The sequence below is a fragment of the Trichosurus vulpecula genome, chromosome 3, assembly GCF_011100635.1.
Source record: "Trichosurus vulpecula isolate mTriVul1 chromosome 3, mTriVul1.pri, whole genome shotgun sequence".
NCBI lineage: Eukaryota > Metazoa > Chordata > Mammalia > Diprotodontia > Phalangeridae > Trichosurus > Trichosurus vulpecula.
This window is the reverse complement of record NC_050575.1, coordinates 355,829,714-355,843,829: the sequence shown is the minus strand read 5'-3', so window position 1 is coordinate 355,843,829 and position 14,116 is coordinate 355,829,714. Positions and strand designations below refer to the sequence as shown.

General features: G+C 38.3%; 1 protein-coding gene across 1 annotated transcript in view; it reads right to left on the bottom strand.

The window, feature by feature from the left end:
• Window positions 1-14,116, bottom strand: part of MAP4K3 (mitogen-activated protein kinase kinase kinase kinase 3) — a 213,323-nt gene that overhangs the window by 14,171 nt on the left and 185,036 nt on the right. Inside the window, 3 exon segments of the mRNA XM_036749371.1 lie at window positions 1,027-1,198; window positions 3,097-3,200; window positions 9,617-9,675. Of these exon segments, the coding sequence (XP_036605266.1) occupies window positions 1,027-1,198; window positions 3,097-3,200; window positions 9,617-9,675 (335 nt within the window).

The following is a 14,116-nucleotide window of genomic DNA, read 5'->3' as shown; positions in this document are numbered from 1 at the left end:
GGATATTTTAGGGAAATGTTAAAGCTAGATAAAAGCTAGCTAAAAACATGCTGTTTTAAAGCAGTTCAAAGTACTTCCTAAGAACTCATTTACTCATAATTTATAGATTTATTACAAATAAAAACTTCCATTCCATAAAGTAATTTCTCTAAGGACTCCTACACTATAATACCTTTATAGTCAGTTTCAATTACAATATACACTTCAAATAATAAATTATACTTAAAAATTTTGTTTTGTTAATTCAGACTAGCCTCTTAGTTAATTGAAGACTTAAGAAACATTAAAAAAATTAACAGTCCTTTTGTCTAATACACTTAGAAATCTTAGAAGATAAAGTAGCAATAAAAAAACCAAAGTTCTTCAGGCGGGAGGATGATGAGGATGGTCAAGTCAACTGGGGCTCTCTAGGTAAAGGCACATGGAAATGGTTTACTATATTATCTTAAAAATTTGAGTCATTGTTGATAAAATTTGGTATTATTAAAGGAATTCTTTCAGATACCAGTCATCTTTCACAGAATTATATTAACATCAACAAATAACCATTCAAAACAGAATTTTAAGAGTATGAATCAAAAACAGAAAATATTTCCAGCTCAGAATGAACATGGCAGTAAAATATTACACATATACTTGGAAGATGACAAAATTAAGATGTGTTACATATAACTGCTGGATTCTTTTTAAAATATTGCCTTTTCTTACTGATCATACTAGAATACAGGTATTCCTCATTTTATGTAAGAGGTGTTCATAAAAATGGACAGGTACAGGAATGAAGATAAAATTTCATTAAATGTAATCATTATGAATTCATCAGAAGCACTTTAAAGGTATTGTACTGTGAATCTCTTCTGCAAATAGAAAAACAAAAACTCTTTTGAATAGTGACTAACACCATACAATTTAGCTTTAATCTGAATACACATTTTCTTATGCCAAATTTGCCTAAAATAATGTGTAACAGATATTTTGCAAATCTATCAGAAAGAAGGAAGTCAATAAAAAAATAGATGCACAAACCTGATTCTGTAAACCACGAAGAGGTAGAATTTGGGTTGACAGTCTCAAACCGAACCACCTGGTTGAAATCTCTCCCTCTACTAACACCAACACAAACTAAAGGGTATTCCTGTTCAGGTACTACCAGCATTTCAAACATTCTAAGTGGACATGGTATAGGAAAATCTATGTGCTAGAGAAACAAACAAAAATACTGTTAAACAAAATAATGAACCATCATAATTTTATATACCAGAAAGCAAGTATTATTGTTAGTCACAAATAAGAAACTCTATTACTGAAATAAAATTAAGCTAAAATGGTGTTCCCAGAGTTATCTGCTCAAATGTTTTTGAAGACTGAAGGTTCTGCACTGGAGACTCAGCCCCTCATCTCCTGTTACCCAAGCTTACCCTGTCACTTCTCCAGCAGTGCCATGTTGAAACATAACTGAAATGAACATGATGTCAGCAGAGCAAAGGAAGAAAGACAGCATGGTATGCCCAAGGAACGCTGGACTAGGGAGTGAGAATATCTGGATTCTGGCATTGGTTTACTAGCTGTATAACCCCAGGCAAGTTACTTATTCTTTTCAGGTCTCAGCTTGTCTGTAAAATGGAGGCAAAAATATATGCCCAACCTACATATAAAGTGATTGTTGTAAGAAAAAAGGAACTGATGCATGTTCAAGTGCCTTGAAAATTATAAAGCACTGTAAAAATGTAAGGTATTCTTCCTAGGATTTATAATATGGCCTTGGAAAGAGCTTGTTTACCTTCAGCTGGGAAGGGGGAAACAGAAGCTGTCCAAATATTTTTCTCATATATAATTGTGAATGTAAAGAGTTTTGCATAATATATTGTTTTGTATAATATATGAAATATTTTCTGTGTTTTTTTTTTAAACTTAAGATTTCATTATAAAGAAATCCCAGTCCTGGAGAAGTTTTAACACAATAATGGATTTAAAATTACTAAAATCACTTTTCCTCTAATTCCACAGTTCATCTCAAGGTTAACAAACTGTTTCACGAAAGTTAGAAATAAAAATCTCAAGCATTTACAAGCTTGAAAATAAGGGGAAGGTAACATTTTCAACAGAGACAGCTAGATGGCTCAGTGGATAGAGTGCTGGGCCTGGAATCAGGAAAACCTGAGTCTAAATTGAGCCTTAGACATTTACTAGCTGTATGACTCTGAGTAAGTCACTTAATCTCTGTTAGCCTTAATCTACTGGAGGAGGAAATGGCAAATGACTCTAGTCTCTTTGCCAAGAAAACCCCATGGACAGTACTGGTGTGCTATGGCCCATGGGATAAAGTGTTAGACCCAAGTTAGCAAGAATAATATTTTAAATATCATAAGACCATCTAAAACTGTGTTATAAGGAATCCATTACAAATCTATCTGAAGTAATTTCTATCAGAATATCAAGCAACAAAGAAATAATTATTAAATTATGACAATATGTTCTGGAAATATAATTGTTATTTCATCTGGCATCACATGAACAATTTATACTTTTGACATTCTGAATACTTGTCGTCCAAGTTTTAAAAAAGCATGTTAGGGTAGTATTAAATGTATTAAAGAATATTCATTACTCAAAAGACTTGTGAAACTCTGAACCTAATTTTTTAGGATAATTTTTGGATTGCCCCATGGCAAATGACCAGTCTTTAACAAGATGAATATTCTACTGTGAGCCAACTTTTATTATCTTGGGCAAAGGACAAATCTGCAAGGGATTCTTTATTATGATAGCTTTAGTCACATACAAACCAGCTAGATTTTCTGGCTTTGTTCCCAAAATTCATCAATAGTTGTGAATACAACTCATTTTTAATTTTTCCATCTACTTTTTAAACTTTCACACAAAATTTCTCCAGCCCAAGAATATTCTTCATTAGAACAATTGGATTTCTGAAAATGAAAGGTTTTCACCAATCTGCCATACAATTTTATATAACCAAATAATATAAGTCAACTAGGAAGAGATATTTTGTGGATTTTATAATATAAAATTTAATAAAAATTGGACCATTAGTCTTTTTTGTACTCAGAACTATACAGGCTAGCCTTTTATGCTTACCTTAATTAACATAAACTTCTGCATTGGTTCAACCCATTCTAACAGAACAATGCTAGACTGAAGTGCCCCACAAAGGTATTTATGGCCTGTGTAAGGATTTCTCACTGTCAAGACAAAAATTATACATATTTTCTGTTACTAGGTTTACACATGGAGCATAATATAAAATTATACATAATTTGAAAGTTCATTATAAATTACCTTAACTTCAAGGTTTAAAAATTAAGTTACTTGCCAATTAAGTTTCTTACTAGAAATTTGGCAACAACTTCAAGTATCCATAAACAAACAGAAAGGAATACACTGAGAATTCAGCTACAGGGGGAATAACCTGTTGACTTTCCCCACATGGGAGGAGGACAACTTTGTCTTTTCTTGTTCCTATATTGTTGTTATCTTGTTATATATTCCTCCTCTGAGATCTTACATAGTTTCACAAATGAAGTCATCACCTAGAAAACTTCCAAATCAAGTTCTAAGTATGACTTCTTTCCCAAGATCCTGTTTCATGCTTTCAATTGACTAATAATGGATATTACCCCTTGGATCATTGCCTTTTCATGGTGGAAGGGCTTGTGTAGCTCAAGGAAACTAGAGCTATGCTGTGCAACCCTACCTAAGACAGAAAGGTCATAGTTGAGAGTTCTTACAAAAGGTGATCCAATGGAGAAGGAAATGGCAAACCACTCCATTATCTTTGTTAAGAAAACCCCATGAAGGGCAGCTAGGTGGCACAGTAAGTAGAGCACCAGCCCTGGAGTCAGGAGGACCTGAGTTCAAATCTAGCCTCAGACACTTGACACATGTACTAGCTGTGTGACCTTGGGCAAGTACTTAACCCCAATTGCCCAGCCAAAAAAACAAAAACCAAAAACCAAAAAAAAAGAGAGAGAGAGAAAACCCCATGGACAGTACTAAAATGATAAAAGAGATGACAATGAAGATGAGCCCCTCAGGTCAGAAGGCATCCACTATGCTGCTGGAGAAGAATGGAAGACAACTACAATTAGCTCTGGGATTAATGAAGGGGCTGGGTCAGAGCTGAAAGCAAGCTCAGTTGCTGATGCATCTGATTGAACATCAGTATCTTGGGGGGCAGCTAGGTGATGCAGTGAGTAGAGCACCGGCCATGGAGTCAGGAGGACCTGAGTTCAAATCCGGCCTCAGACACTTGACACATTGACTAGCTGTGTGACCTTGGGCAAGTCACTTAACCCCAATTGCCCTCCCCGCCCCCCCAAATCAATATCTTGAGTGTCAGCAAACTTAAATGGACAGGAATGGGTGAATTTAATTCAGATGATCATTACCTATACTCCTGTAGGCAAGAATCCCTTAAAAGAAATGGAGGAGCCCTCACTGTCAAAATGATGCAAAAAGCAGAACTTGGGTATAATCTCAAAAATAACTGAATGATATCTGTTGAATTCAAGGCAAACCATTCAACATAAAAGTAATACAAGTCTGTGCTCCAACCACTGATGCTGAAGAGGCCAAAGTCAATCAGTTCTATAAGGACCTACAAACATCTAGAAATAACACCAAAAAAAGATGTCACATTCATCATAGGTGGCTGGAATGCTAAAGTAGGAAGTCAAAAGATAAATGTAATAACAGGCAAGTTTGGCCTTGAAGTGCAAAATGAAGCAGGGAAGTGACTAATAAGAGTTCTATCAAGGTCATAACAAATATTCTTTTTCAACAACCCAAAAGGCAAGTCTACACATGGACATCACCAGATGGTCAATAAAGAAATCAGATTGATTATATACTTTGCAGGCAAAGATGGAGCAGCTCTATATAGTCAGTTAAAAGAAGACCTGAAGCTGACTATGGATCAGATCATAAGCTTCTTATTGTAAAATTCAGATTTAAATTGAAGAAAGTAGGGAAAACCATCAGACCACATAGGTATGACCTAAATAGCAACCATTATGAATACAAAGTGGAGGTGATGAACAGATTTAAGGAATTAGATCTGGTAGATAAGAGTGCCTAAAGAACTATAGATTTGCAATACTGTACAGGAGGCAGCAACAAAAAACATTCCAAAGAAAACAAAGAGCATGAAAGAAAGCAAAAGGTAAAGGATAAAGGGTAAGAGTTTCTTAAGTGAGCAATGCAAAGAAATGGAAGAAAACAACAGAACAGGAAAGACAGATCTCATCAGGAAAATCAGAAATATCAAGGAAACGTTTTGTGCAAAAATGAGCATGATAACAGACAGAAAACACAAAAGAACTATCTAAGAAAGATCTTAACATCAGTCATAGCCACAATGGGGTGGTTACTAATCTAGAGAACAAAGTCAAATGGACTTTAGGAAGCACTGGTAACAATACGGCTAATGGAAGTGATGGAATTCCAGCTGAGCTATTTAAAACCCTAAAAAATGCAAGTGCTGCACTTAATCTGCTTGCAAATTTGGAAAATGCAGCAGTAACCACTGGATTAAAAAAAATCAATTTACATCCCAATCCTAAAGAAGGGCAATGCCAAGGAATGTTCAAATCGCCGAAGAATTGTGAGCACTTCACACACCAGCAAGGTTATGCATAATATTCTGCAAGCTATGCTTCGGCACTATGTGAACCAAGAATTACCAGAAGAGCAGGCTGGTTTTTGAAGAGGCAGAGGATCTAGAGTCCAAACTGCCAACATTTGCTGGATTAGAGAGAGAGCAAAGGAGTTCTAGAAAACCATCTACTCCTGCTTCATAACTACATTAAACCCTTTGTGTGGATCAAAACAAAATGTGGCAAGTCACCAAAGAGATGGGAGTACCAGATCATCTTATTTGTCTCCTGAGGAACCTGTATGCAGGTCAAGAAGCAACAGTTAAAACTGAACATGGAACAACTGATTAGTCTAAGATTGGAAAAGAAGCACAACAAGGCTATATATTGTCACCTTATTTAACTTATATGCACAGTACATCACGTGAAATGCCAGGCTGGATGAATCAAAAGCCAGAATTAAGGTTGCTGGGAAAAATATGAACAATCTCAGATATGCAGATGACACCACTCTAATGGCAGAAAGTATAGAGGAATTAAGAAGCGTCTGGATGAGGGTGAAAGAGGAGAGGGTAAAAGCTGGCTTGAAGTTTAACATTAAAGATACTAAGATCTTGGCAACAGACCCCATCACCTCCTGGAAAACAGAACAAGAAGAAATCAAAGCAGTGTCAGATTTTATATTTTTGGGCTCAAAGATCACTGTAGACAGTAACTGCGGCCATGAAATCAAAAGACACTTGCTCCTTGGAAGGAAAACTTTGGCAAATCTGGATGATACACTAAAAAGCAGAGATGTTACCTTGCTAAGAAAGGTCAGCATAGTCAAAGCTATGGTTTTTCCAGTAGAAATGTATGGTTGTGAGAGTTGGATTATGAGAAAAGCTGGGTGCCACAGAATTGATGCTTCATTTGAATTATGGCATTGGGAGAAGACTTTTGAGAGTCCCTTGGACAGCAAGGAGGTCAAATCAGTCAATACTTAAAGAAATTAATTCAGACTATTCACTGAAAATCAAATACTGAAGCTTAAATATTTTGGCCACATAAGAAAATGGGACTTATTGGATAAGACCCTGATGTTGGGAAAAATTGAAAGCAAAAGAAAAAGGGGACAGCAGAGGATGAGACAGATAGATAATATTATGGAAACAACAAACATGAACTTGGACAGACTTCAAGAGACAGTGGCGGATAGAAGGGTCCATGGGGTAATGAAGAGTTGGACATGGCTGAACAACGACGATGGATATTCTCTCCCATCATCCTCTCATATTAATTAGAAGGGGACTTAGAAGTTATCTAGTTCAACCTCATAGTCCATATACAAATACCTTCTTCAAATGTTGGAAAATTTTGTGTTACAAAGCATATGAGAAAAATAAAAATTTCCTCACCAGCATACCCCAGACTCTTTTTCGCTCTGCTCTTGGAGGATAAGGTATCCCTTCTTCTTGCCATACAGACAAACCCTCTAACTTGTGCCCTTGATTTAGTCTTCTCCAATTAGCCCTTCTTTCTTTCCAGTGTTCAATTTCTATTTATCCACTGGCTCCTTCCCTGATGTGCATAAATAAGACACAGATTTCCTCCACTCTTAAAAGCTTTCATCTGCTCCCTGCCCCTGCCCTGCCCCCAGTCACAATCTTACATTTCTCCTCCCTTTCACAGCAATCCATCCTCCCAAAAGACACTGTCTACATACATCACTGCCACTTCTTCCTATCCTATTCACTTCAAAACCTCTTGCAGCTTGGCTTCTGACCTTATCACTCAACTGAAAAAAAAAATTCTCTCCTAGGTAACCAATGATGCCAATTGCTAAATTTAATGGCCTTTTCTCAGTCCTAGCCTTTTCTAATGTTTCTGTGTTTGACACTGTTGGCCACTTTCTTAAATACACTCTCATCCCCAAACCTTCATGACACTGCTCTCTCCTGATTCTTTTCCTGACTGCTCCTTTTCTCTATCCTTTGCTGAATTATCCTAACAATTGATACATTCCAGGTCTCGGTCCTGAGTGTTTTCTCTTTTCTTCCCACATCCCTCCTCTTGGTGGTCAACAGTTGTCCTGGGTTCAATGATCTCCACTGAGATGCCAAAGCCACCAATTCAGCTCTAGACCTCCTGAGCCCCAGGTCTGTAAGACAAACTGCTTGCTGGTTATGTCTGTATGTCTAACTGGATGTTCCCCAGTCCTCTCAAACTGTACCAGTCCAAAATGGAATTATCTTTGCCCAAGCCCTAGCAAGCCTCTTCCTAACTCTCCTATTTCTGACAATCCTAAGAGTCCTCTTTGCTTTCAATATCCAATCAGTTATCAAATTTTGTCAGTTCTAATACCACAACTTTTGCACATATCCCCTTCTTTCCATCCAGAGAACCACCATCCTAATTCAAACCCTCATCATCTTTTCCCTGGACTACTGCAATAGCCTCTTGGTTGGCTTTCCTGTCCTCAGTCTTTTCATTATCCACACAGCTGCTAATGATATTCCTAAAACACGGGTCTGACCATGTCTCTCCCTTTCTCAAGAAGCTTCAATGATTTCCCAGTGCCTCTGGGACAAAATACAAATTGTTCTTTTTGGTTCGTTTAAAATTGTTAAAACCAACAGAAATTTATTAGCCTTAATCCTTTTTAACTTTTCTGTTGATTTTTCACTGGTGACAACCTCTTCCTCATGATATGCTCATCTCCTCCCTAGGTTTTCATGATATTGTTTTCTCCTGGTTTTTCCTTGTCTTACCATTCCTTCTCCTGTGTGGAAGAACAATGGGTGCGTCTTTGGCCTCTGGACTGGACTCTCTTTTTTCTTTCTCAACACCTTCTCTCTTGGTGAGCTGCCATAGGTTTGTTTATTCTATCTATGCAGATGGTGCTGAAATCTTCCTTATCCTGCATCTTCCTGCTAAGTTCTAATCCTATTCCACCTGTCCAAAGCCTATTGGATATCTCTACCTTGATGTCCAAAAAGAATCTTAAACTCAATATGTCCAAATTGATTTTGATTATATGACACCAGAGCCACCCCTCTCTTCCTAATTTCCTGATTTCTGTGAAGGGCTGCCCCTATCCTTCCATTTACCTAGGCCTGCAACCTCAGAGCTACCCATGACTCTTCATTCTCCCTTACCCCTATTTTGAATTCATTGCCAAGTTTTGTTTCTATCTCAAAAAAATCTAATGTCTGTATTCTTCCTTTCCTCGTATTGCCACAAACCTAGTTCAGACCCTCCTCACCTCTCTCCTGGACTATTACAAGAGGGGAACCAATCTCTCTACTTTTCACATCTCCAATTCTTGCTCTTGTCAAATGGTAGCCCAGGTATGACTATGTCACATTTTTGCTACAGGAGTTTCAGCGGCTCCTTACTGACTCTATGATAAATGAAAAATTCCTTTGTATGTCACTTAAAGGGCTTCACAATGTAGTTCCTATCTATCTTCCCAGAATGATTTCAAATCACTTTTTTGTATTCTATTTTCAACACCAACTGAACTACTTGCTGTTTCTTGCACCAAGCATTGCATCGCCACCCTTCAAAATCCCTTAGCTTCCTTTAAGGTATGGATCAAATACCATTCTTAATCAAAAAGTCTCTCTTCCTATCGCCTCAGAAATTTCTCTGCATATTTACTTTGTATATAACTGACCTATGTACATTCAGTTTCCCACCAATAGAATGTAAGCTTCCTGAGGGCCATTTCATTTTCTCTTTGCATATTCAGTGCCTAGCTCAATACCTTGCATATAGTGTTTAATAAATATTTACTGAATCAAATAGCCCCAAAGGTAGGATAGGTGGCTAAGAAACGATTTTTGTCCTGAGGGGGACAACCAAACTCTTGTAGGTCTAGTGAGCTGTCCAGTAGCAAGAACTGCCTCTACAAATTTTTTTTTTAAATTCTTTTGGCACAGGATAAAAAAATGAACCTCATTAAATGCTCTAGTCAGCTTGACAAAACAGAATGGCCCTTTTCCGGTAGTTTTAGTACTTACCAACACAACATTTCTGACACCACTTGGTTTCAGGAATTTTTGCAGATACAGCAAATTTCCTAAAAGATAAACAGAAATGGCTAATACAATCCATCCTCCGCATAGCTTTCCAAGTGATTATTCTAAGCTGCAAGTTTGATCAAATCATCCCCTTACTGTATTAATTCCAATGGGTCCTATTAACTTCTAGGACAGATAAATATAAACTTGTTGGGGTGAGAGGGGTCAAGGACTTTACAACTTAGCCTCAACCTACCTTTCTGGGCTTATTTCATGTCACTATTCCCATGTATATACTCTACGACCCAGCTACACTCCTTTTCTTGCTGTTCTTCACTCATGATGCTTCTTCTCCCTTTCCTACTGCATGCCATCCCTCTCTCCTCCTTTCCCCCCTCTGCATGGAGGGTCTTGTGCACTCCCTTCTCATTCCTGCCCCTCCAACTCTCCAATTTTCCTTTCAGACTCAGTTCAACCACTAGCTCCAAAGTGAAGCCTTTCCTGGCGTCCCGTAGCTGTGAGGGCTTTCTTGGTTCCCCTGCCCAAGTCATCCTGTATCACTTAACCTGTTTGTCTCAGTTTCCTCAGGACAAAATGGGGATAACATTAGCACCTACTCTAAAAGGCTGCTGTGAGCATCAAATGAAATGAGATTGGTAAAACACTTGGCACAGTGCCTGGCACATAGCAGGCACTCATAAACACTTGCTCCCTTCCCTTTTCCTCTTTCACATTATGTACACATACATATATGCATGCACATAGTCTCCCACGTTAGAATGTAAGCTTTTAGGGAAGGGACAATTTTGCTTTTATCTGGGTATCCCCAGAACCTAGTACAATAGAACCTGCCACGTGGTGTTTGAGAAATGCTTACTGACAGCATGCTAAGAAAATAATTTCATTTGGATGACATGACTTTAGCTGGTTTATTCTTGCTCCCCTATCCCCCCCTGCCCCGGTGGAATGGATATAGGATATACATAGATTGCATGAATTTTTCCTGACCTCTGGGGGATCTGTAAATCTCTACATTCCCACATGCATGGCACACAGAACTGGACACCAGTGCCTTGAAGCCACATTAAATTTAAGGAATATCTCCATTCTCTTCCCACTTCACATATGCAGCTTGCTTGTACCTCTCACACACACATATATAATACTCTGAATTATGGATAATTGGGTATGCAATATATCTCCCAAGTGAATGGTCAATTTAATGAAGAAATGAATGCAGTTTTATCTAAACTTTGTATCTAATCTTGGTGAACAAGACTCTTTATACCTACGTGGCCCAACTGTGTATGTATGCTATGGTTCTGGAAATAAGCTTTAAGAAAGGAAACTAAATTGGCATGAAATCCTGGTAAATAATGTTAAAGGCTAGTAATAAGGGAATGATTTAAGAAACTAAAGATATCTGGCGGGCAAGTAGGAGACTAACTTAAAATTATTGTTTAAATTTATCTGTTTGTTAGGTGTCATTGGCCCAATGGACTATTGCTCAGGGGTTTCTGACCCCACTAAAACTATCCTTCCTAAGACTACTAATGCCTCTTTATTATGAAAGCCAATGGATTTTTCTTACTTCTCCGTTACCTTGATTTTTCTGCCCATTTCTGCTAGTTGTCTCTTGATAGTTCTCCTTGAGAACACCATTTATAACCAGTGCCTCCGCTTCCTTTCTTCTCACTCTCTTAACTCTAGTCTGGTTTTCAATCTCCCAATTCAAACAAACTGCTCTCTCCAAAATTCATAACAGTCCTTTTTCTCAATTCTCATTCCTGCAGCCCCGGACACTGTTACCCTCTTCTCTACGGTTTCAGGGCATTGCTTTCTCCACATTCTCCCCTGACCCATCTGTCTGATTGTTCCTTCTCAGCCTTGATTGCTGGATCTTCATTCAACCAGGGGTATCCCAAAGGGCTCTGCTCTGGGCCCTTATCTCTTTACGTGTACGCGCACGCGCGCGCGCACACACACACACCCCTACCTTATTTTACTTGGTAGCTTTATCAGTTCCCATGGTTTCAATTATCATCTTTATGCTGATGATTCTCAAATCATCTTACCTAGCCCTAACTTCCCTGGGTGTCTCAGAGACATCTTAAACTCAATATGTCTAAAAATGAGTTCATTATCTTTTCCCCCACACACTCTCCTCTTCCTATCATCCCTAATACCTATTTAGGATCCCACCACCCACTAGGATTGTGAGCTCCTCGAGGGCAGGGACTGTCTTTTGCATCATTTTGTATCCTAAATGCCTAGCCCAGTGCCTGACAAGCGTCATCCTTGTCTTCTTACTTCCCACATCCAACAACTTGTTCTAAGAACAACTAAGCTTCATGACATCTCTTGTATTTGCACCATTCTCTTCTCTGATACCGCCCGCCACCACCCTGGTGAAGTCTTTAATCCCTCACACTTAGACTACTGCAATGGGATACTGGTTGGTTTGCTAAGCCCAAGTCTCTCCCCACTCCAGGTCATCCTCCATTCAACTGTCAAAGTCCTCTTCCTAAAGCATAGGTCTCACCATGCCACCTGCCTATTCATTAAGACTCCAGGGGCTCCTTTCTGTCTCCAGGATCAAATACAAAATGTTCTGTTTGGCATTTGAGTCCTTTATAACCTAGCTCCCTCCTCCTTTTCCAGTCTTCTTATGCCTTAGTCCCTGTCACATACTCTTTGATTCAGCAACAATGGCCTCCTGGCTATCCCATGAATAAGACACTCCATCATCTCTTGGCTCTGGGCATTTTCACTGGCTGTCCACCATGCCAGGAATGCTTTCCTTCCTCATCTCTGTTTCTTGGCTTTCATGTATTCCTTAAAGTTCCAGCCAGAATCACATCTTCTATGCTAGTGCCTCCCCTCTATTAGTTCCAATTTACCATTATACATCTTGTTTATATGTAATTGTATTTTGTCTTCTACATTAGTCTATAAGCTCCTTGAGAGTGGGAATTATTTTTTGCCTTTCTTTGTATCCCTATTGCTAAATATCATGTTTGGCACATACAAGGCACTTTATATTTATTGATAGGTGATGGCTTTTGCCCTACAGACCATCCCTTCCCTCCTGAAATTCACTTCACTCTCAGCTTTCATGGCATTCTTCTGTCTCGTTTTTCACTGTCTCAGTGTTCTTTGGAGGTATCATCATGCCCAACCTTTTTACTGTGGATGTTCTACTCTCAGGCCTCTGTCTTGGTTCCTCTTTTATTCCACCCCCGCCCCACTTTCTACATTTTCCCCTGAAGAACTCATTGACCCTCAAGTGCCTACTTGAATCCAGCCTTTACAGAACAAATCCCCTTAAAAGGATCTGTTCTGTAAAACTTGGACTCAGTTAAAAGGCCACACCCAAGGACCCAGAAAGCCACACGTGGCCTTGAGGCTGCAGGTTCCCCACCCCTGGTTTAGATGATCATATTTATGCTTTGGAACACTTTAAGGAACTAAAGATAAGTAGTGTGCATCTAATAAGCTAATTTAAAATTACTGTTTAATTTTATTTACTCTCTTATTTTCAGAGGTATAATTTTCCCTCTGAAGATTGCTTTAACTCCATCCCAGGAATGATATAGTCATTTCATTATCATTTTCCTCCATGTTTTCAGAAATCCTCAATATAAAAAATACCACTAGATAAGGGCAGCAATGTAGGACAGATGCAGTGCTGTTGGACAGGATTCGTCAGTGTTTCCCCTGAAAATGCCTAATCCAGTTCTTTGCCCTTACAAAGATTATTTTCTATTCTTAAGATCACATATCTTACATTTGGTCTTTGTAGTCTTTTAGTTGCCATTGAGAAGTAATACATTTTACCTCTTGGATTGGGATGTTATCCAGAAAAAAAAATCCTCAAGACACTCACCTCTTAGGTGTAATGTTTCTTTAATTTCCCTTTAAGGCGAAAGAATGACCCTTCTACTTCTCCTACCCCAATTCTAGTCACTTTTCTCTACTGATTTTATTCTCTTTCTCATATATATATATATGTATTCTTCTTATTGATAAGATTAAGTGACTTACCCAGGGTCACAAAGTCAAGTATTTGAACTAGGGTCCTCCTGCTTTACAAGTCAGCTCTCTGCCTCCACACTAAGTTATGTTCCTTTTGTTGTTGCTGTTGTTGATAGACTAAAGAAATTACTATCTCATCATTTTTATATCATCTGCTCCCCTGCTTCTGACCTCCCTTCCCCCTTTTATCCAATTTTCCATTCTGTTATTTTTTTACACAAAACATACTGATTCAACTATAGGGAGTAAGGGTAGATTTAGTCCCTGGAGCACAGATTCAGCTCTTCTACCTTGTCCTTCTCTTACTTTTTAAATTCCTCTTTTCATCCTTTAATGATCTCTCATTATTCTGGTCTCCCTGTCAAGACAATAACATAAACATGAGAGAAATGAATTTCACTCTTTAAAAAATAATAATTGCACATAGTTACCCTTCTTAAGTTCTATTGTTGGGGACATTTGCAC